The sequence below is a fragment of the Poecilia reticulata genome, chromosome 2 (genome assembly GCF_904066995.2).
Source record: "Poecilia reticulata chromosome 2, P_reticulata-male-v2, whole genome shotgun sequence".
NCBI classification, from domain to species: Eukaryota; Metazoa; Chordata; class Actinopteri; order Cyprinodontiformes; family Poeciliidae; genus Poecilia; species Poecilia reticulata.
In genome coordinates this window covers 32,268,619-32,290,581 of record NC_088831.1, presented here as the reverse complement: position 1 = coordinate 32,290,581, position 21,963 = coordinate 32,268,619, and the positions used below count along the sequence as shown (strand labels likewise).

General features: G+C 37.3%; 1 protein-coding gene across 2 annotated transcripts; it reads right to left on the bottom strand.

The window, feature by feature from the left end:
- Nucleotides 1-1,290: 1,290 nt before the first annotated feature.
- Nucleotides 1,291-21,092, bottom strand: rbms1b (RNA binding motif, single stranded interacting protein 1b). Of its 2 annotated transcripts, XM_008404011.3 has the most exons (13): nucleotides 20,755-21,089; nucleotides 16,936-17,114; nucleotides 14,825-14,883; nucleotides 13,025-13,116; nucleotides 9,076-9,233; nucleotides 7,721-7,794; nucleotides 7,060-7,175; nucleotides 6,225-6,274; nucleotides 6,028-6,115; nucleotides 5,775-5,825; nucleotides 5,075-5,185; nucleotides 4,146-4,226; nucleotides 1,291-4,075 (listed from the first exon to the last, which is right to left on the bottom strand). In XM_008404011.3, exons 1-13 carry the CDS (start codon nucleotides 20,803-20,805, stop codon nucleotides 4,004-4,006), a joined length of 1,182 nt encoding a protein of 393 aa, XP_008402233.1. In that variant the 5' UTR covers nucleotides 20,806-21,089; the 3' UTR covers nucleotides 1,291-4,003. The 2 variants fall into 2 exon arrangements, 1 of the variants encoding a protein (XP_008402233.1); XR_533181.3 differs by lacking the exons at nucleotides 1,291-4,075; nucleotides 4,146-4,226 and having other exon boundaries at nucleotides 5,130-5,478; nucleotides 5,554-5,825; nucleotides 20,755-21,092.
- Between the last annotated feature and the right edge of the window lie 871 nt (nucleotides 21,093-21,963).

The window sequence follows — 21,963 nt, the reverse complement described above, 5'->3', positions numbered from 1 at the left end:
AGGCTTTAAAAGGTATGTCTGCTGCCTTCATATTGAGTGTATAATGGAGGCACGGAAGCTTGCTATTAAGTGGGGAAAAAAGAGGTTTCAACTTCACTGCTTGTAGGCGCATGTGGCACAAACACAGACAGCTGGAGCGTGAGTTTTGCTCCTCGTCTGGAGCTTGTGGCTTCCCGTAGGGTGGCACAACACTCTGCGGGCTACTGTGGGGGGACCCATCTGCCATGGAGAGGCCTGCTCACAGTCGGGTACGTCCAAGCAATTACGTACGTCCAAGCAATTAGTCCCTCCTGATACCCAATCCCACCCCGTCCAGGCCATGCATGTTGTCACCAATCAAATGTGACAGTGTTGATAAAGTACTTACCAGGTCTTCACCTTCTGGGTTGAAAGCAAAAGGGGATCATAAACATTTTTATTCGATTTCAACATGCAAGCTGGTTTAGATTGTGCTCAAAGAATGGCTTTGTTGAATTTCTTTATCTTATCAAGACAAAGCTGAGTTCAGCTTCTGATTAATATCTGAAGACTAATTTTAAAAGGCAGATTCTATCCTATTCCTTTTATACCAAAAGGCCCTCACCACTGATGCGTTTTTAGCCACCTGCAAAACATCTTCTAAGTAATTCTCTTAGAATTAGTCATAAAATCTGAATAACTTAATGTGCCAGGTGGATTAAAAACTTTTTTTTTCTTATTTGGAAAAAAAAATTGAGGATGTGATGGTGTTAGACTAACAGAAATGGTAACAAGTTTATTTATTTTTTCTTCCATTTTTATTTTTAACTTAGCATATTTGAATTAATAAAAAAAATCTTATATCTTATATATTTTTGAACTACTATTTAAGACTAGAGCTTTGCATTTTAAGTTTGGCTCAAAAAGATCACAAACATATCTTAATAAATAAATAAAGATATATATATATATCCATCCATCCATTTTCTTGCACCCTTTTTCCCTCATTGGGGTCGGGAGGGGTGCTGGTGCCCATCTCCAGCCAACGTTTCGGGCGAGAGGCGGGGTACACCCTGGACAGGTCGCCAGTCTGTCGCAGTATATATATATATATATATATATATATATATATATATATATATATATATATATATATATATATATATATATATATATATATATATATATATATTTTTTTTTTTATTGTTTTCACATTTCTCTCCTCAAATTAATGTATGGTATATAATGATTCATGGTACTAGCTGATTCATGCACATTCTCAAAAATTTATGTAGCTTATCAGTGCTATAAGAGACTAAAATCAGACAAAAATTAAAAGCAAATTTGTTTTTTTTTATTCAAAAAAGTTCAAAAACATTAACAGAAGAAACAATGGGCAACAATCTAAAGGAAGAAAAAAGAACTTGTTGCCAAGAACAAACTTAGTAAAACAAAAACAAAGAAATTCATTAAACTGTACATAGATGTTACCTTTGGTAATAGTGGCACAAACAAAAAAAGCAACCTTTAAACAGCTCTATGAAAATCTCATATTTCCTCAATCTGTCTGTACAAAACTCTTCATAAGTTAGAACAATTTCATATAACTTAATGAATGTTCAATATGGTGGTTACTAATATGAACTTTTTTTTCCTCTTAAGCACCTCTTTAGCTCTTGACCCAGACTATGGCACTTGATTCAGACACCACTAGCAGCATAAACCTCACTAAGACAGTATTACTCCACAGTCTTAGGCATTACATAGAAATCTCAAGTATAACCATAATTGGCCCTTGACATTTGTTTTAAATCCCAGCAAATTACAGGGGAAAATACTCCTTTATATTAAAAAATACTAACGTTTTTTTTTTACTACCACAATGCTTGTTGTTTCTGTAGGTCTCAAAGGATTTCTAATGTCCTCCACAATTACACACGGCCAAAATAAAGATGCCTACAAAAGCCTTGAAAAAAATGGTCGCATTGAACTCTTGATGATCCCAAGATGTTACTCTGCCGCAGTTCCCAAACAGTAAGGCGTAGGAACGTCTGCACCCTTGTGTTTTTTTTTTTTTTTTTCCTAATTCCAGATTTTAAACTTCCATTATTCGTCTGGCTTTAAATGTCAGAATGTAGCACATTTTATTAATAATTTCCAGTTATTTATAAACAATAAGAGAAATTCACCATACTTTAATTGGTTTGTCTTTCCCATTGTGATGAATGGTTGAAAGAAGTTGCAAACAAATGGTCTGCCTGAGAGAAACACTCATCACAAACTTAACAGTTTTCAGTCACACAGAGGGAAGTCAATAATTCTGGCAGTGGCGATGTTGATTAAAATATTTTTTTTAATAATCAGTGTCAGAAAATATCACTGCAAAAAGAAAGGAGCAATTTATTTAAAGGAGATATTACACACTTTTACCAGGAGCAGCAAGAATGGTGGTCTGTCCCAAATCGACCCTTGGATTCTATCCGTTGTTGCAGTTTTCCCCTTTTTTGACTATAACTTTGCATTATACAAAAATAACGGAGTAAAAAGTAAAAAGCTGCGGCCAGCTCCTGAGTGTGGCGTTTGGTCTGGAAGGACGGGCTGGACCTGCTAACCCGACCGACTACGGAGGAGAAAACAAACTCTGAGGTAGATAACTGGTCCGGCAGGTGACCAGCTCAAATCACAGACTTAGTGGAGGAAACTTTAAGCAGAACAGTCGCTTAAATCCACTGTTTAGCTTTTGTCTTTAAATCCAACCATTCTGTTTTTAAGCACAATGTTGTGTTTATTTTAATTGTAGCTGTTTTTTTTTCTTATAATGAAACATTTTCTAGTTATTTCTGCAATGAAAGCTCTGTGTGGCACTTACTGGCACACTAACATGTTCATAAAGGTCTAAAATCTAACACATAACTAAATGTGAAAAAAGGCACAGAGTCCAAACTGCACTCTATTTTGTTGAAGCCCTAAAATCCTGGTTAGAGACAAATGTTACAGTCTTTGATGAAAGAAAACTAAACTTAAAAATGCCAAGTTTGTTTCCTAACAGAGAGTGAGGCCTTTTAAATTTAATTTAACACCCAGATAAAACTGATGTTTAGTGGTTTTTCATAAGGCTTTGTTTTTTTTCCCCCCCACAATCCTACATCTGTGTTTTCCTTAGTTGTTTTCAATCAAATAATAAGAATACATACTAACAAATTAACAATTAATATCTAAAAACTAAACTAAACAAACAAACAAAAAAAGCAAAGTAGATTTGTTTTGTTCAAATTTTTACCCTGACAACTTTAATTTAAATTACCCTAAAATACAATTATTCTAAAAAAGTGGGAAAATGTGATGGTTCAGGAGAAAGTTGACATCCATACAAATGTAAGGCCGTAAGCTAAAAAAATAAATATTCATTTCAATAATATAATTACATGTAGTCAGTTGATTCAAGCCATTTGTCTGGACCTTTTTTTTCTACTTCCCCATTTGGGCTTAAGTGGGAAGAGCACTTTATTATTTAGTCATAATTAAAATGTTTTGTGCTGTTCATCTCTCCACATCTACAGCTCTGTTTTTCTCTTGGTAGCTGTGTCAAAGCGATGTAGGAAAATTTAATGAGCAGTTATTTCAAAGAGAAGAAAACACTGAACACTTCAGTTTAGCAATACTCACACAGCAAGCACAAAACATTTTCAAAATGTCTGCCAGAAAAATTAGAGAAAAATCGAAAAAAATAAAATAAAATCCCAACAAGATACATATTTACAACCTTTGACTTTGCAAAAGTGGTCACAAGATTCTCGTGCATATTGTGAGAAACTGCTGTAAAAAAAAACCAAACAAAAAAAAAAAAACTTTTTGTATGAAAATAAAACTCTTTTTTTTATAGAATATGAATCATTTGTTGATCTCAGAGAAACTCTGAAATCATATCAAGAAAAAAAAAAACAACAACTCTTATTTAACGAAACATGTGAAAAACAGTTAAAGTTCCTTAGCGTCCACTGGATTTATAGATAGTTTTTGTTGTTGTCCAAACACCAGCAGACCACTACTTGGTCTGCTGGTAGGAATAAGGGGAGTGACTGCCAGATGAGTCCACTTGAGCCTGGACACCATTTTCCTGGAAGAGAGCATGATATCAATCTAAGCCTAGACTTTTTGTCTTAAATAAGAAAATTGCATTAACTCACCTCAGCAGGGGCAGCTGCAGTCTGCATGTGCGCGTACTGCGGGATATATGCTCCTTGCATAGCTGTGTTGGCAGCCATGAACTGCAAGAAAAGAGGAGCAGATAAACATGCAGAATATATTCTTGGTTTAAATGGACCAACAGCAATCAGCGAGCCCAAAAGCTATTTTGTAGGGCCTTAAGATTTGTGTGATCTGGAAAACTTGACCAGATTTGTGAAACTGGATGTTTCTTCACTATCTAATTCCATGCAAAATATAATATTAGCACAGAATGTGGCCATTTGTGGACAACCCCTCCAAGAAAAGTAATTCTGTAGAAAACAGGAACTTTGTGTCGTACATCAGAACCACTACGGACTAAAAAGATCAACCTGTTCGACATGAGGTTTTATGCATCATAAAATGAATACAGTTCAAGTTTACCATCTAATCTATTCTTACCAGGCAAGGTGTGCTGCCATATTTTACAGTGCCTATACTTTGCACAAAATAAGTAAGCGCCATACGTAACTATTTTTTTTCCCCTTGTGGTTTGGCAGCAACAATGTCATCCTGAGCAGGGAATAATACTGCACATATATGAAACATCCTCTTATCACAGGCAGGATGCTATTGAAGACCAAGTAATACTGATGAGAATATACATTCATATTTGAAGAAAACAAATTGTTTTGGGCCCTATTTCTAGGCACCTCAAATGTCTGCAAGTTTTACCTACGTTTATTTTCAGTTTCTTTCAGTTCGCTTTATTTAGTGTGTTTACTAAATGCACTTTATTTAAGGGACCGGAAGATCATGAAATCATGTTTAAGCTAAAATATCTTATAAAGATAGAGTTTTAAAGACAGTGAGGGTTCACAAAAGAAACATTTGTTCCAAGCATGTTTAGTGAAAGGGGGCTCCCAAGGTATTCGAACCCATCTCTCACCGTTCCTGAACCGCCCATAGACAGGTGACCCATCTGCTGAGTGAGCGGGGCCATCATTGAAGTAGGCTGCAGTGACACGGATGGGTCTATAGATGGCGATATCACTGCACCCTGCAATAACGGAAGATGGGAGAGGAAGGTGTACAAATTCCCAAAATGCCACAAAAGGACAAGTTAATCTACATCTAAAAAGACAAGCCTCGAATATAATGACTAACCTGTCATGAAAAATCCTCTCATCTATTGTTTTAAATGCACGTCACATCTGAGTTTTGTAGGAGTGAATACACGAAAATGGAATCTGGGTACTCCCATGCCTGCAGCTGACAGAGCTATCTGTGAGCATCTTGGCTGGCCTGATGCCTTAGACAGTGTTTTTCTCATCTGCTGGCTAATTACCAAACCTGGAAAAAAAAAGGCTCTTCTCTCAATTTAGAGCCATCTGTTGTAAAATATTAAGCATCTGTCATTAAACGCACTTATTTATCAAGACTCTCCAAAGGAAGTTGTTTTCACATTCCTGCACAGACGGTTTAGTCTTTTAGCTTCACCTTGCGCATAATCTTCCACGTCTGTTTACAGAGAAACGTTTCGGTTCTGCTACATCCACAGAGGGAGATGCTTCAGGAGAGTGATCGGGAGAATGGTAAAGAACAGAGAAAACTGACATGTAGGATGCATGGAGGCGTGTTGCTCTTACAGGGTGCTGCATGATGTAGGGTTGATGGGACATCCAGGAGGGATTTTGCACCTGGAAAATTACACACCCAGTAAACACATCGCAACGACAGATACATAAATATGTGATGTGATTACATGTCACTGTAAACAATATGGAAGGTTATGAGGTCACATTGTTCAATGTCTCACATTGAAGTTGCCAAAATAGCTTCAGTAATAAAAATGTTGATCTAGAACTGCAAGCTTTATTAACGAAAGGGAAAGGCCCGAACCTGATACGTTGAAACTGGAGACATGAACGGAGACATGGATGTCTGAGCTATCATCCTGCTGGAAATACTGTATGGAGCTGGGAAAAATCTGTGAGCAGAGAATTGAGAAAATGTTGTTTTGTTTAAATGGTAAGGCGGACATCAGTCAGATGTGATAATTGCAACAGTACTGCTGTGTGTTTTTAAAGTAGCTTTACCCATTTTGCATAGCAGCTGCACTGGGGTCGTATGTCAGCGTCATTCCAGCCTGAGACAAAAGACATTCCAAGATTAGCACATCCACACTAGCTTGTAGCAACGGAAATTGTTCCTACAGAAATTCGCCTTTCAGAATTCCACGGAATTCCACAGAATTCCAGAATCTTATTTTACTAAATAAAAAATATCCATACTTAAATGTTCTTTTCCATATTTATCCCAACCTGAAAATTACTTAAGTCAAAGTCCAACACCAAGTTCCTCTGAAGAAAGGGTCAACATTTGTGAATTTACAGCATTCAAGCTTGAGAAGAGGTGGCCTTTAGTGCAGACGCCTGAACCAGTCAGGAGCCTGTTGGTTTAGTTATTAGCCTTCAATAATAGAAGACCAAAATAACACTTTGTTCAAAAGATGTTCAAGAAATGCCCTGAGTCAGGCAGTCTAGCAGGAACGAGAACAGTAAAAGCAAACGCCTGCTGACTGGGCTGAACGCACATTACCGGAAATGTGACTTGTTTGACTACATGCCTTTTGTTAATCTGACTTACCAGATATGTAAAGGTTAGATAGGCCAGGAACACGATTTGGTTGTCAGAGGCTCATAAATTATTTGTATTTGCATGAAGGTAAATGGCTACTGTGGCAAATACAAAGCTAAAGCTACACAATTACACTTTTAAGTTTGTCCATTTTAAGAGGTTTTCAAGCCGCATTAATAAACAATTAAGAACTTTTAAAGCTGGCTCATGTAACATGTATTTTTTTTCTACTATTCATAACGCAACATCTCACCATTTTAGCTTTGCCCATTATGTTTTCTGGGTCCCACTCACCAATCTGGAATCCATGTCCCTCCCCCAGCCTCGACCATTCTGGCCAAATTTATGATGACTTTGTCTCTTTTTCTGTCCTCCATCAGCAAACTTGCACAGCAGGGGTTCGGATGCCGCTAAAGAAAGAGAGATGTAGAGGACATATTGTGAAAGAACTGTTTTTAACACAAAGTTGTTACCACACACAACATGTTGCTGTCAGTCCTTTCTATTCAGCCTTTTAACCCATGAATCACGGGATTGCAGGTTTATTAAGCAGCCTGGGAACTTGGACATATAATTTAGCAGCTGTGGAGCTGTAATCCCCTCCCCTTCCTGAAGCAGGCTAGGCCAGCAAAGACTATTTCGGTCTAATAATCCAATTAAAAATCTTAGAGAGGGAGTGGTAGCTGCTTTCACTCTTGTCTTTGGTCTGCCACTCCAAGCTGAGTGCTTATGAGCTCTTCACCACCAGACTCTCTGACTCCTTTTGGATGCATTAATCATGTGACTTAACCACGTTGCTCCCCTGATATTCATTCCACCCATTTACTCGGCACAGACTATAGCTACGGCAGATGAAGCCCTCCTTACTTTTAGATACATTTTTAACAGCATGACATCTAAACTATAACATTTACTACCAGTCCGAGTGTCAAATGATCCTTTGTTAACTTCTTACCACCTGTTGGCGTTTTGATGAACTTTCCATTAAAGTGAGAAATGACTGCTTCACATTTTTCAGTTGACTCCATCCTGCACATAAAGAAGACAAACAGACCATAACCATATCAGCAAATGACTCCAGCAACAAGAGCAACTCAGGTGCTTTCCTGCACCAGCTTCCTGTGCAGCTTGGTGGAAGCGCCGCTGCACCATGAAAGATTTTATCGGTGTTGTCCCTACAGTGCAAACCGTAGCTTGTGGAGGGCAAAAACGCTTAGTCTTACGTGTTTTACCCAAACACACCTTTAGGAACACACCCAGGTGCAGCCATTCCACCCAACAACACCCAGTGAGTTTTGCTGTTGCAGTTGTAATGTAGGCTTTGTCTGTGAGGGCATTCAAATGTCAGGTTGTACAAGTACGACTGGTGGAAACCAGAAATTACAGACAGTAATTAAATCTTACACTCATTCTGAAACAATTCTTAGAGCGTGTTTCTATCTGTACGCGCATGTAAGGCACCTTCTCATTTGTCAAAATTTTACTTTCTTTTTTTCCAGTATTTTTTTCTTGATCATTACTACATTATTTTAAACTTTAAAACAGCTAACTGCCTTAATAGCTGACTTTATATAAGTGAGTGGTATAGTTTAAGGTAAGTTAAGATTAATACAAAATTCTCCTTGTCTTGTTTTCTGCTTAAGGTGAAGGTGAGACTCCTACTTGTCTCTTTTCCTGGTTAAACATCTGCATCTGCTGCACTGATCTCTTCCTGTTTACTGGTAAAAGAACAAATTTTGACATTAAAAAATGTCAAATATATTAGGTGGAAATTCTGAGATGTAAATCAAGTGATGGAAAAAGAATCCGTGATGAAGATAGATACAGTGCCTTGCTGAAGCATTTATAACCTTTAGGTAATTTTTTTTCAGGATACAAAAACACATTTCAATGTATTTTGTTGCTAATGTTTGCTATAAATCAACACAAGGTAAAGAATAATTGTGCAGTGAAGAAAAATAAATTGTTTTAAAAATATTAGACGTATAAAGATCTGAAAAGTGTGGGTTGCATCTGCATTTAGCACACCTGGCCTGGCCTATCTTGTTTCTTGGTCAACATGATGCTCTTTATCCCCTACTGTTCTCTAACAAACTTCTCAGGCTTTCAGAGAACAGCTGGAATTTACTGGGATCAAATAAACTAACTCTGTGACTTTTGAATACAATCCTCTGGATTTTAATTTGGGGCATAAGATAAAACGGGGATGGATATATATATATATATATAGACACGAAACCTTTCTGACATGTTTTCAGAAGTTATGTTTACATTCAACATATAATATTAGACAGACAACAAGAATCCAACCTGGCAAAGCCCACTCCTCTGCTGACTCCGCTGGGGTCCCTCAAAATGCGCGTGGAAATAACTTGGCCAAAATGTTTCAACATATTCTCCAACTCCTGCTCATCCATAGACAAAGGCAAGTTGGAGATGTAGAGGTTTGTTGGGTCCTGTTCCTGTTGCTGCATGATGACAAACGAGGGAAAATTAAAGAGACTAAAATAAAGTGTGTAGAACTGGTATGAATGATGTGCTCATAAAATGAGAGTTGAATCAAGTTTGAAAGATTTTACACTTAATTTACTTCTCCGTTTGGGGTTTTTCGTGTTTTGATCATCTTTAGCTGTTCCCAGTTTTAATTGGGAGTTTAATTGGAGGGAGAGGTGGAGTGGAAGGTTATGTAAGAAATGTCACTGGGCAAAGAGATCTGTACATGCAGCCCAGTGTGGCACGAGGTTTTGTTTAGCTGACTTCCTGCTGTGTTTTAACACAGTCAGCAGAAACTTGAGACACAGCCATGAGTCCTTGTGCAGAAGTCATGCCATTAATATTCATCAGTGACGCTTGGATCTGGACAGGATTGTTTTGTTTTTTTTAAATCACAAAATAAACGTAATAGAAAACTACATCAGAAATGTGCAGTAACTAACAAGTTTGATAGGAAGAATTAGTCATTAAAAGCATGACATTTGTGATTCTCTATATGTTTGCAGACTCGCGTGTGTCTGCAAACATATAGAGAATTTCGCTTGGTTTTGTAAATTATGATAATTTAATGCAGAGTTGGCCTTTTAAATGGACTTTCAATGCAACTTTTAGAGCAACTTTGCATTAAAAGTGTCATTATTTACCAAATGACACTTCATGACAACAGTCATAGACATTCATAAAGACTTCATGTTTATGACCAGTGTTATGTCATGTTTATGACAGTGTCATGTCAGTCTTATGCACACCCCTTCAAATAAAGTGTTGCCCTTATTACTGTGCTGATCAAACCCCTAATGAGAACAGAAAGGTCTGACTTTTCAGAAAAAAACTGACCTGTATAATTATGATACGTTTTGTTTTCCTGAGGAAGATTCATTAGGAGGAGCTAATTAAAAAATCCTTAAAATCCTTAATTAACTTCTCCATATTGTCATGGTGTGCAGTGGTTGCATTGGACCCAATGGAGAAAGACAGAGGCAGCAAGTAGTTGAAGAATGTTTAATAATAATAATAATAATAATAATAATAATAATAATAATAATAATAATAATAATAAAAGATAAACAAAAATCACATTGAGCCAGAGCAAAATCCAGGTAAAAACAACAGCCAGGAATTAACGGTGATATGACAGAAACCAGCAGTGACAGCAGAAGTGTTTCAATGCTGAAAGAGTGAATGCTGGAACAATGGACTGGGATGATTAGCTAACTGATTGCAGGTGTGAGGGGAGAGAGCTGAAGGCAGACTGAGGTGAGAGAGAGAGAAAGAGTGAGAGAGAGAGAGAGACAGAGGGAGAGAGGGATAAAGAGAGCAAGTGGCACGGGGCAAGGGGCAAGGGAGAGTACAATGGGGACTAGAAAATGAATCCAACATGAAAGAATAAGCAGACATAACGAACATAATAAAACTAGAATAACTTGGAATAACTAGACAGAAGAACTAAATAGAATAGTGATTCTAGAGCTTTCTAGAATCACTAAGAAAGATCTAATTAAAGTAAAACTGAAATAAGGCTGATCTAATGAAAGAAAGAGACTAAGTGACAGAACAACAATGAAACTGGAATCAATAAAGTCCTTTTTGAAGCAGGACAGATGTAATAGACTGACCATTTCTCATGTCTGTTTCTTTTGTACATATCGTTTTTTGCGTTTTTCATTTATTCATACAAGTTCAGTGTTGCTTCTGTAGTGAATAATTGCATGATAAATGATGCTGTGCTACATTTTTTTGGTCTACAACAGTAAAATAATTCCTGTGTTCTTCCTGTTTCTCTCCCCTTCAGCCATAACTGAGCAGCGCCCACAGCTGCTCTGAGTGCTCTCAAACAGCACAAAACGGTGCCGAGTAGAAGGAGAGACAATTTTTTAAAGAAAAACATAGAAAAACAGCTGAACTAGAAAAGGGATTAATATTTCATTGCAGTGCTGGCCAGGTCCAAAAAGTACAGAAGCCTGTGCGCTTATTGCAAGTAAAAAATTGACAACATTGAAATAAATTGGCCTTGGTTAAGGAATTAACTTTGACAGCCATATTATTAATACAGCCTAGATTTACCTACATAAAACCCCTATGGGGAAACTGGTGAATCTTCAAAAACAGAAAAGTTATTCCCCCCGCCCCCTGCTCCCGGAAACCAACTTTCAGAAAGACATAAGCTTGAAGTGCAATCTTTTTAAGCGCTACAGCAGCACTCTTCAACATAGAAGTTGTTACTGTGGGAAGAAGAGTAAAGCTTAGGAAATGAGGTCAGAGTCTGCAAAAAACAAGGGAAATTATTGAGAAGAAAGCTATTTTCTATAGAGATATCCAGGATGATATTTTAGGCTGCTTACAACAGTGAGCTAAACTACAGTGGATAGTTGTCTCTCTTTTATCTATCTCCTGCTGGAAGTTTTGGTTGATTCGCATGTTAAAATTCAGGAGCAAAAAAGGAGATGCAGTTTAGCCCTGTTCAGAGGCTCCGTGGCATTTGTGAAGGTGTGAGCCGAGCTTGAACCAATAGATAAATACGCTGAACATATACCACCATAGTTGGTCTGTTTTATTCTGTCAAACTTTCAACCTGACTATCGAGGAACAGACTGCATCTGCATACGTCGGTAATTTTTTCAAAACCTTAAGAGTTTATCTGGAAACTATAAGAAAGTTTGAAATGTGAGCTACGTGATCACTTTGTCTTTATTTTAAAAATATCATACCCTGTTTACGACAACGACTCTCTCTCCAACACAGAGTGATGTCGTTTCTGCTCCTAATAGAATCAATGACGACTCACTGCAGCAACGGCCGAGAAAAAATATGTCGAATGCTATTTGTTAAACATGACAGATCTTATCCTAGGTGTAGACACTGCATGAATGGACTCACAGACACTCACCACTTATATCTGAAATAGTAACACTACTGAAGAATGACTTGGTAGATCAAAATATCATCCAGGAAAAGCTCAAATGTTACATATTTAATATAGATTATTTTTCATATTAAAATTTAAACACTGACGTCCCATGCAGCCTAAGAGATCTACAGAGGGGGAAATGAGGTTGTTTCTTGGTTAGTGCTATGAAGAGAACTCATTTCCCCCTACTAGTTCCTGTTGCTATAACAACACAAACATATTTACTTCCTATTCTGCTTTCAATAACAAAGGTTCTGTTAGAGCTCGTCACATGTTCTGATTTCATAGCTTTCTAAACCCATTTTGAACCATCATTTGAAATCTTTGAAAAACACACAAACTATCATTTTTATCATATTTTTACTTTTTGTCTGAAATCCTCCTCACATTCAGGCTGGAACAACTCCACAACTAAAACATATTTAGATACACAGAAGAGTGACAACATAGTTCAAGAGTTTTTGACTGTCTTAATTCCTTTGCTTGCAGTGTATCAGACAAACTCTCAAAATCTATGTTGAAATATGTCAGCTGCAATAAATGTGGAACTTATTCGGGTTTTCAAAGGGATAACTGTCCATGTCTTAATAAAGATGGCCCTCAGAAAATTAAATACAGCTCCTAAGTCATGCAACACATGCACAAATAACACAGCACATCATTTACTTTCACGATTCAGCTCTGACACCATGATGACAAGTTTAAAGACAAACCGTTTGAGCACAGGACACGCAGAGCATACAGTTGAGAAATCATGTGCTGCTGTTTTTCCCCACAGAGAGTCCTTCATCGTGTGGAGGACAGCAGCGTTACTGTGTCTGTGTCGAATACCCAGATTAGTCTGCCAAAAGCTCTTACCTTGGCCATCTGAGCCTGTACACCAGAAGTCTTCAGGGCAGCCACAGCTTTCTGGGCTGCAGCAGGACTATCGAAGTCCACAAAACCGTATCCTGAGGGGATCAGCAGCACAGTTAGGGTGGTGTTAAATTTCCTTTTTTTTATTGCAAATGTCCTGCAAAATGTTTCCAACTATTTAAAATTTTGTCATGACACAAACCTCAATGTATTTTATTGCAATTCTATGTACAAGGTTGAAATAAATTAGGATATGAATGGCAATTGGAAGGATACACAATTTACAAAAATAAAAGATATAAAAGGTATGTTCTGAAGAATATTTAGCTCTTTTCCCTCAGATATACTAATATAAAATCCAGTGTAACAAACTGCTTTCAGAAGTATTAGTATCACTAGTAGATAGATAGCCTTTAAAAAGCAATACATTTTATGCAATGTGTTATGCATGGTGGAAAATTAACACTTTGAACGCACCGATCTCACAGTGAAACAAGGTAGTGACAGCATTATGCAGAGGGGATGCTTTTCATAGACAAAGAAGCTGTTCAAAGTTGATGTGACATTTGATGGAGCTAAAAACTGGATGGCTCTGAATAGTGGCTGCAAAAGATTTGAGAGTGGGGGTGGAAGTTCACCTTCCAGCTGGACAATGGGCTTATATACATACAGGTGGAGTCCCAATGGAAAGGCATATTCATGACTTAGAATTCCCCAGTGAAAGCACAGATCACAACTCAACCGAGATTCTGATGCAAGACCTGAAAATTTCCGTTCCCAGACACCTTTCATCCAGCTTCACTGCGGTTGAGCTATTACGGATAGAAGAATGACCAAATACTTCAGTCTCTGTCTCTCTCTCTATATATATATACACACACACACACACACACACACACACACATATATATATATATATATATATATATATATATATATATATATATATATATATATATTTATAAACACGCACACGCGCGCGCACACATCAGCTGTGTGTGACCCTGTTGTGTTCATTTGGTTGAAAGAAAAAAACAGCTGAGGATGCAGATACTGCTGGCTCAGGTCAGCTCTTTGTCCTGTGGGGTACAAACAGGGTGCACCTACACACTTTGTCTTCCTCTGCATTTGTTATATTAAACTTTAATAAAAATCAATTTTGAGAAATGCACTCCCAGCTTACACAGAGGTCAGACTATTTTGAAGCGTGTTTTACTCAAATCTTTTGTTTTGGTTAATACAAAGTCTTGAAAGCTTTTATCATAGTGGGGAATTTAGGTAAATTAAAAGCTACACTAATTTACTAATATATTTCTAATGTGTATAATCAAATAAAAAGTCTAATAATGTAAATTTCTGCTAAAAGCAGAAATTCCTATTGCCTATATAATCCCGAGGAAGACTGACAAAGCAATCACTATGTCATTTTTAGTTTGAGTAGCAATCTACCAGAACTGGACAAAGACCAACCATGCCACTCAGCAGGAAGAAGGAAATGTGGTCAATTCTTCCCAGGAAACAGGCGACAACCGTAATCCACACACACCGGAGCTGTGTTCGAAAATAACTTGAGCTGGTAGGCAGCATTAACAGCTTGGTAGTCTGTTTCCTGAACCGGCCACATCACCTAAAACCACAGCCCTGATGCTCTGGTAAATTCCTCACATTGGGTATCTATAACATTGGGGACTACAAAGAAAGTCAATTTATATTTTCTTTGACAATCAGGTGGGCTTAGTGAGATTTTATTTTTAACCTGAGAATTTGCTAAAGAAACAAAGGAACAATTAAAACTTGACACACCTTTGCACTTGTTTGTAGTTTTGTCCAGGATGGCTTTGGTTGATACTATTTTGCCGTACCTAAAAAAAAGGAGGAATAGAAATGAGGCCCTTAGTTAGCAGGCCCATACACCAGAAGCAGACAGTTATATAAAACTCACACAGAGGGAGGATTGAGCAACAATCCATGACATCACTGCACAAATATGAGAAACAGGAAGTGGTTTCCATGTGGTGCTGAAAACCCCAGCATGTGTGCAAAACACTAATCTCAACTTGTCCCTTTTTTTTCTCAAGCCAAACTACACCGATCTTATCTAGCTTTTTCAAACAAAACCTCTTTCAGTCGGAGCCGGCTTACTTTGGTACCATCCTGGTAAAGCCCCTACACTTTGGGGTGATCAAAGACTATTTTATGCCACAGTTTCAAAACTGTTGTTGGCTGCATGCAGAACAAAGGAGGGCATTGATGATACCATCTAAAGGAGCACCAATGTCATTTTAAGGATATTTTATGCATGATGCAGCTACTGATTAGCATTTCTTTATAATATAATGTAAATGATACTCATTTACATTATATTATCACTTATAATGTAAGTGATACTCATAGAACATGCTTTGTACAACAGCTTTTCAGAGCTCAAAAGGTACGTTCAAGACTGTAATCTCAAAAGATAACATATTTTAGGTTGTAGATTAAAATTTCAACAACAAAAAAAAAAACAGATTAGGGTAATCTAAAGAGAAAGTCTGTCTTTTGTCTTAAAACAGCTGCAGTTGCTGCTGATAGGAGACACAATGCACTCTGCAATCAGTCAGAAGGACACTTTAGCTAATAATCATGGCGGATCCAAACCAGGTGAAAGAGCATGAACTGCTGACCTTTCTGTCTTGTGAACTCCAATCTCCTAACTTATAATGGCGGTATGTTTCCCATTGCAGTGCCTTAAACAGAATATTGTAGTACATTTATGTGTAGGGTACATAACTTTTTTTTTTACATCGCTGCAGATTTACTATCTACAATAAGATATACTAAAAAGAATCTAAATGGAAACACTTTAGAAAGTGTTTTTTTTTTTTGCTTGCATGCAATAATTTAAGATTTAAGTTAAATCTAATACTATCTATTCCCCTTTTTAAATGTAAACAGGGGCTTATTAGCCCTAAACGACACACTTTCTAATGTGCCCCTTCTCTCTATGTTAGTTCCCAAGTACAAATCAGACAAGATCACCTTAAACCTGTTTTGCAGGGAATCGCAACACTGACTTATTTGTAGTTATTGCTCATTGTTTAAGTTCTATCCAACCTCCACTTTTGTCATTTCTTCTGACATTGATAGAAATTCTGCAATTGAAAAGATGGCCTCTTTCGGTACCACTTTTCGTCTTTGGTAATTTCCAAACACCAAACAGAGGTGATTGAGTGGCGCATCAGTGTGCGCGTAAGTCTCAGCGTCCTTTTATTTTAAAAAATTTATTGCAGACCAGCTCAGTCATCTCTGATTTTACTAATTCAAGAATTACTAATTCTAATTTCTGTCAGCTTTTGTTCATGTCCACCAAATTGTATCTGTTTTTCTTTTTAACAGCATCGGCTGTAGCACGTTTTGACAATGGCAGATTTTAAAACGGATTCTGTGAAAACGACTACAGTGTGGTCTAGGTTTATTTTGAAATACCACTATGAACTTAGACAGACTAATCTAACATTGCAGAATTAACTCGGTTATAATAGTATCATTTGGTAAGAGAAGGTTGACTGAACACACCAACTCCAATTGAAATTGCTTTTGTTTTGAGCATATAGAGACTCATCAGCTTCAACACATCTCAAGAATAGAACATGGGACATATTTAAAAAGCTTTCTCTGGAAAAGGCTACAATTTATTATAAATGTTAGTTGCCGTTCTTACTTTAGTGCTCTACAATACATTTTAACATCTGTGCACTTCACAATCCTCACAGAAAACCTAATACATCCACCATTTAACCTTTCACTTTCTTCTATTATACCAGTTTATGTCAATAAGTGACAACCACTGCAAACTGAAGCTGGCTTAGGAAGAAAAAAAAATCAATAACTAATCAATGAGAGCTAACAGGGACAGGAAGTGAAGTACTCACGGCTGACAGAGCTTGACCAGGTCATGGTCTGTGGTTGAAGGGGACAAGCCTCGGATGTAGAGGTTTGTTTTGCTGAGATGTTCCCAGCCTCCTGAACTGCTGCTGCTGCTGTTGTTGGTGCTGTTGTTGGTGCTTGGGCTGGGTGGAGCCATGGGGTGGGACAATGAAGCAACAGGTGGCTGAAGAGTGAAAACATACAATAACAGCTTGACATGTAATCCGCATAAAAAAGCAACTGTGCTGTACATTTAGGTAATAAATATATATAAAGAACAGATAAAAATCACTGTGGCCCCGGAGCCACAAGTATTTGAACAAGAACCCTTTAGTAATGCACTTTTTTTAGTTTTTAATATGGAAACAATTTGCTTTCTCCAGGATTATCAACATGCCTTAGAAAAAAACATATCCAGCCTTTTTTTTTTTTTTGCCAAAGTTTTGTTTTTCTCCATTTCAAAACCTATAAATTAAACGGTGAGGATTTTTATTACAACACATTTCTTACACTAGATATGCATCAAAATTAGAAGTTGTCATTTTTCTAATGGTAATGTAACATATAAACTTGCTAAATGAGTTTTATTTAGGTAAACAGATGGGAAAATTTTTTTCTTTGGATTGTAAAGGTTGCAGACCCCTGGTTTAGAGTAAGGCTAGTTAACGTTTCAGTGAACAGCGATGCTCATGGGAGCGGTTCCTATCACAGAACAGGCCCACAAGAACCTGCAGCAAATGCAAAAGTGTTGCACTAACGTCTCAATACAGGTTCAAATAGTTGCTTATTGAGAATGGCTGACTTTTCTCCTTTATTGTAGAGCTAGACTGCTTCAGTTTTTAATCTTAGAATATTTATTTGAGTTTAAAAAACAACTGTTGAAAGCAGATATTAATATACAGTGCATAATAAATATACATAACCATTTTTTCTCACTGCCTGACAACAAATCACACTAAATTTTTCCTGTTCTAGGTCGGATAGGATGATATAAATAATTAGTTTTGACAAAATGGTAGGAAATTGTGAGAAATCAATTTTACACTTCAGTTAAATGGAGGCGCACCTGCGAATGTGTTTTAAGGAAATATCTCTCACACACACACACACACACACACACACACACACACACACACACACACACACACACACACACACACACACACACACACACACACACACTGCTTTGCTGTGCGACATTATCAAAAAAAAAATCAAAAAGGTACAAATAGATATCAGGAAGAGACTTTCTTCTGTTCAGCTATGCACAAGTGTAAACAGCATGAGAATCTCCAACAATCGTACTGTTCAAAAAGAAAGATGGCTTCTGTGTCCCAGAGAACGAAAGAACATGTGAAGATGTTGGCAGAAACTGGCAAGACTGTTATTCACATTTTAGTTCACATTTTAGTTCAGTACTGAACGGCTATTCAATGAAGAAGAAAAACCATCACTCAAAGAGCAAAATGAAAAATCAAATTACACTCAGTGGTAAAAACCTTGATATTTGGAGACATGTCCTGTGGTTTGATGAGACTAAAATTGAAGTGTTTAACCATAGTGACTAGTATATTTATTAGTATATTTTGCTGCTGGAGCCACTGGGGCAATTCACAAAATGGAATCACGAGGAAAGAACCTAATATGGAAATACTGACGCAACCTCTCAAGACGCCAAATTAAAGGTTAGAGGGAAGAAAGTGTTTTGAAATGGTAACTATAAAGCGGTGATCTCAGTCCCATAGAAAATATTTGTGCAGAGCTGAAAAGGAGTAGTGAAAACAAGGTGGCCTTCAAACCTGTCCCCATTTTTTGCCGGTTGTGTTGGAGAGAAGAATGGGGCAAATTCCAGCAAAACTTTGTGCCAAGCTTGCAACAAGATACCAACCATGTTGGATTCGAATGATACGGCATAAAAATCAATTCTAACAAATATTGAGAAAATGTAAGTAGATTGCCCATATGAAGAAAGCAACGGAAAATTTCTGTCCATTATTCTGGCATTTACCACGTCAAAATAATCTGAGTCATCCTAAAACAGGAAATGTTTAGTCTGATTTAATGTCAGACAATGACAAACCAAAGACAAGAGTGTCTTTTTTATACAGTGTATCTAAATATCTGGTTTCAGCTGTATACATCCAGATCTTTTCGAAGTCTCTGGAATGTATTTTGGGCATTTCTTCCATGCAGATGAGAAGGATATAATTGCACAACTTTGTCCTTTCTGTTTACAAAACCCAGATGTCCTAGTCTGGCGGAACTTTTCGCCTTTAGGGATCTGTCCTCCTTACTATCTGATACTGATTATCTCCAGCCCCACAACCCCCACCATTCTCTGAGGAATCCCAAGCCGAGAGGAAGCTCATGGAATCCCATGCATGAGGTGGTGACAGGCTTGAGCAACCCAAGTCGGGACTACAGCCCAGAGGACCTTTTCTTGTGACTGACTGGTCAATTGCCTCGCATGCCTTTGAGCATGAAACGAGCCTGACAAACTAATGTCTTATGAATGTTCCCAGTTCAACTGTGGAAATACTCACTGGTTGTCATGAGTAACGATGCTGCATGCTTTAAATCTTCCACATCTATAAATCTTCATTGGAAGTTGTTAAATATAATCATAAGGCTAATTATTATAAAAATTACGACATGCTTTCTTAAGTCTATTCAATAAAATCCAACACATAAAAAAGCTAAACAAAGCTGAACATCATGGGATATTGAGTATATTGTGTACTGACAATGTAACACATTAAAAAAAAAATCTAAAGCAAAAAATCCTTGTTGAACGTTTCTTATGTATGTTTTTGTATATGGCCTATTATTAAAGCAGCCTTAGCGAGCTGTAGATGTACCAACAAACACCATATAAACACCAAATAACCAAAATGAATGTGTGGAATTATAACAGTTTAACTGACAGTTTAAAACAAATGTACAAACACCCAAGCCAAAGCAGTCGTAAAAGGGAGGAACCGAAGGAACCTGAGCCTTATTTTTTCCCTGCCTGTGATTCGGGAATTACAACATCCCCTTTTCCTGTGAAACTGCAAGGGAATTTTTGTTTTCATACAGCTGCCAGACAGCTCAGAAGAAGCCGTGCTTGGATGGCGGTGGTGGTGGTGGTGGTGGTGAGAGGGAGAGGATGGCATCTTATCAGCCAGCTCCAGACCAGCAGGGCCGTCATAGGCTCGCCGGAAATATACCCAGGGTTTCCAGTAACAGGCCTCGCCCATGAAGCGCCAGCCACAGGATAAAACACCCTGAGCAATGCAGAGTATATGCGTCCAATAAAAACATCTTAAAGAACAAAAAAGGAAACTGGAGAAAATGAGTGTATTAGTCGTGCACCAGTGTAAGATAATAACCGATGGAGATACTATAAATGTATGTACACAGTAAACATCTGGAAACAATAGATTTTAAAGAAACACATGCCTTAGTTATACCAACTAGTCCAAAGTATGATTATTTATGCATTTTAAAAGAGCTCATTTGCTCTAAAGAAACACCAAACAAATTAAGTGATGAGAGGCTTTTAGAGACTGGTGTTTTATGTAACTATGTGTCCCGACTGTTTGCGTCCCGTATCCTGGACTACTGCCAGAGAAGAAGGGATTTTCATTATTCGTAGTTCATGTCAAATGATTAGCAAGAACACAACGCAGCAATTACAATTGACCACTGTACACCAACACGACTTTAAAGCTCCTAATTAGAGCTCTCAAATTGCGAGACTAATTTTGCGACTTTAACTTACACGCAGTTTAGAGGAGTCGGGAGTTTCTTATATAAAAAAAAGGCAGACTGAGTGTGTTTACCTGTTTGCGATACGGAGTCCTTAGTGGGTTTCCAGTATTTGCAAAAATCATTCTCAATCTGAACAAGGAGTTACTTTTAGTTACGTTTAGTTAGCAAAAATGCACCAAACTCCACTTTTGAGTTGAATGTTGGTTGAAAAAAAGAAAATGCCTCCTCTCTAGTCCGCTAAAGGAGACGAAAATAAGTTTTTGTCCATACTTGCTGTAGACATGTCCCTGTTATCAAGTGTCCGGATTTTAACGAATCCCCTCGGTAAATGATCCACACTTCGGTCCGTGCCCTAGTAGTCTCAGGCGGATTCATTGATTTGCAGTCACCGCTGTGCTGGACCGAGACCGAGGCTTCCACGGTGGAAGAAACCATTTCGGGTTTCGCTGTAGGGGGGGACCTTTTGGAAAGGTAGTCTAAATATATGAGAAAATGTTATATATTTAGTGTAATCAGTGTGAGATTCGATGCTATGTTATACCAGAAATAAAAAATAACATTTTTATACTTAATTTACTATTAATATTTGCTCAACCTGTTTCTACAAAACAGAGCTTCTACCTCTGGTGTTGTTTATTTATGGAAGGATGCATACCAATCGTTCCAGTATGTCTAAGGTGGTCCTGGATTTATTTTCGTGCATTTGTAATACTTTAGAAGAGCAATGTAGTTTTGGCACCTAAAAATTAAGTTGTATTTTTAAAAACGCCCAGTTTAATTCAACGACATTTTGTTTAGTTATATTTATTGTCAATTTACATAAAAAGTTACCGTTTTGAAACTAAATTCATTTCGATCCAGTTCATTTTTATACAGTTCAATCTTATTCAGAAAAACCCAGTAACAAACACTCAAACTCTACAGATACAGTCAGATTCAGTAAATCATACAATGCCAAGCTGTGGTGTTTTCTTTTTTTCTTTCGTCTAAAAAAAAAAGTGAACAACATAAAACCTAAAGTTTCATCTAGTTCACCGTAGTTCAAACCAACTTATTTCAAATTAGTTTATCCCTATGTATTGTTTTATTACAATTAATTCAAAAATAAAATTCAGTTGCCAAGTTTAGTTTAACCTATTTATAAATTCACTCAGTCAAATTTAGTTAATCATGCAACACAAAAAGGTAGAAAGTTGAATCCAATTTTTATCTCAGAAAGGACAGACAAGGGTAAAACTCACATTTCATAGAAAAAAAAATCTCCATTAGCACCAGGCAGC

Coding starts and splice junctions, on each gene's coding strand:
- rbms1b (XM_008404011.3), bottom strand. CDS start 20,805: ATGATTTTTGCAAATACTGGAAACCCACTAAGGACTCCGTATCGCAAA. Junction 17,115..20,754: donor GGACTCCGTATCGCAAACAG/GTAAACACACTC, acceptor TTCACTCTTCAG/CCACCTGTTGCTTCATTGTC. Junction 5,826..6,027: donor CTCCAGTTTCAACGTATCAG/GTTCGGGCCTTT, acceptor GTAATTTTCCAG/GTGCAAAATCCCTCCTGGAT.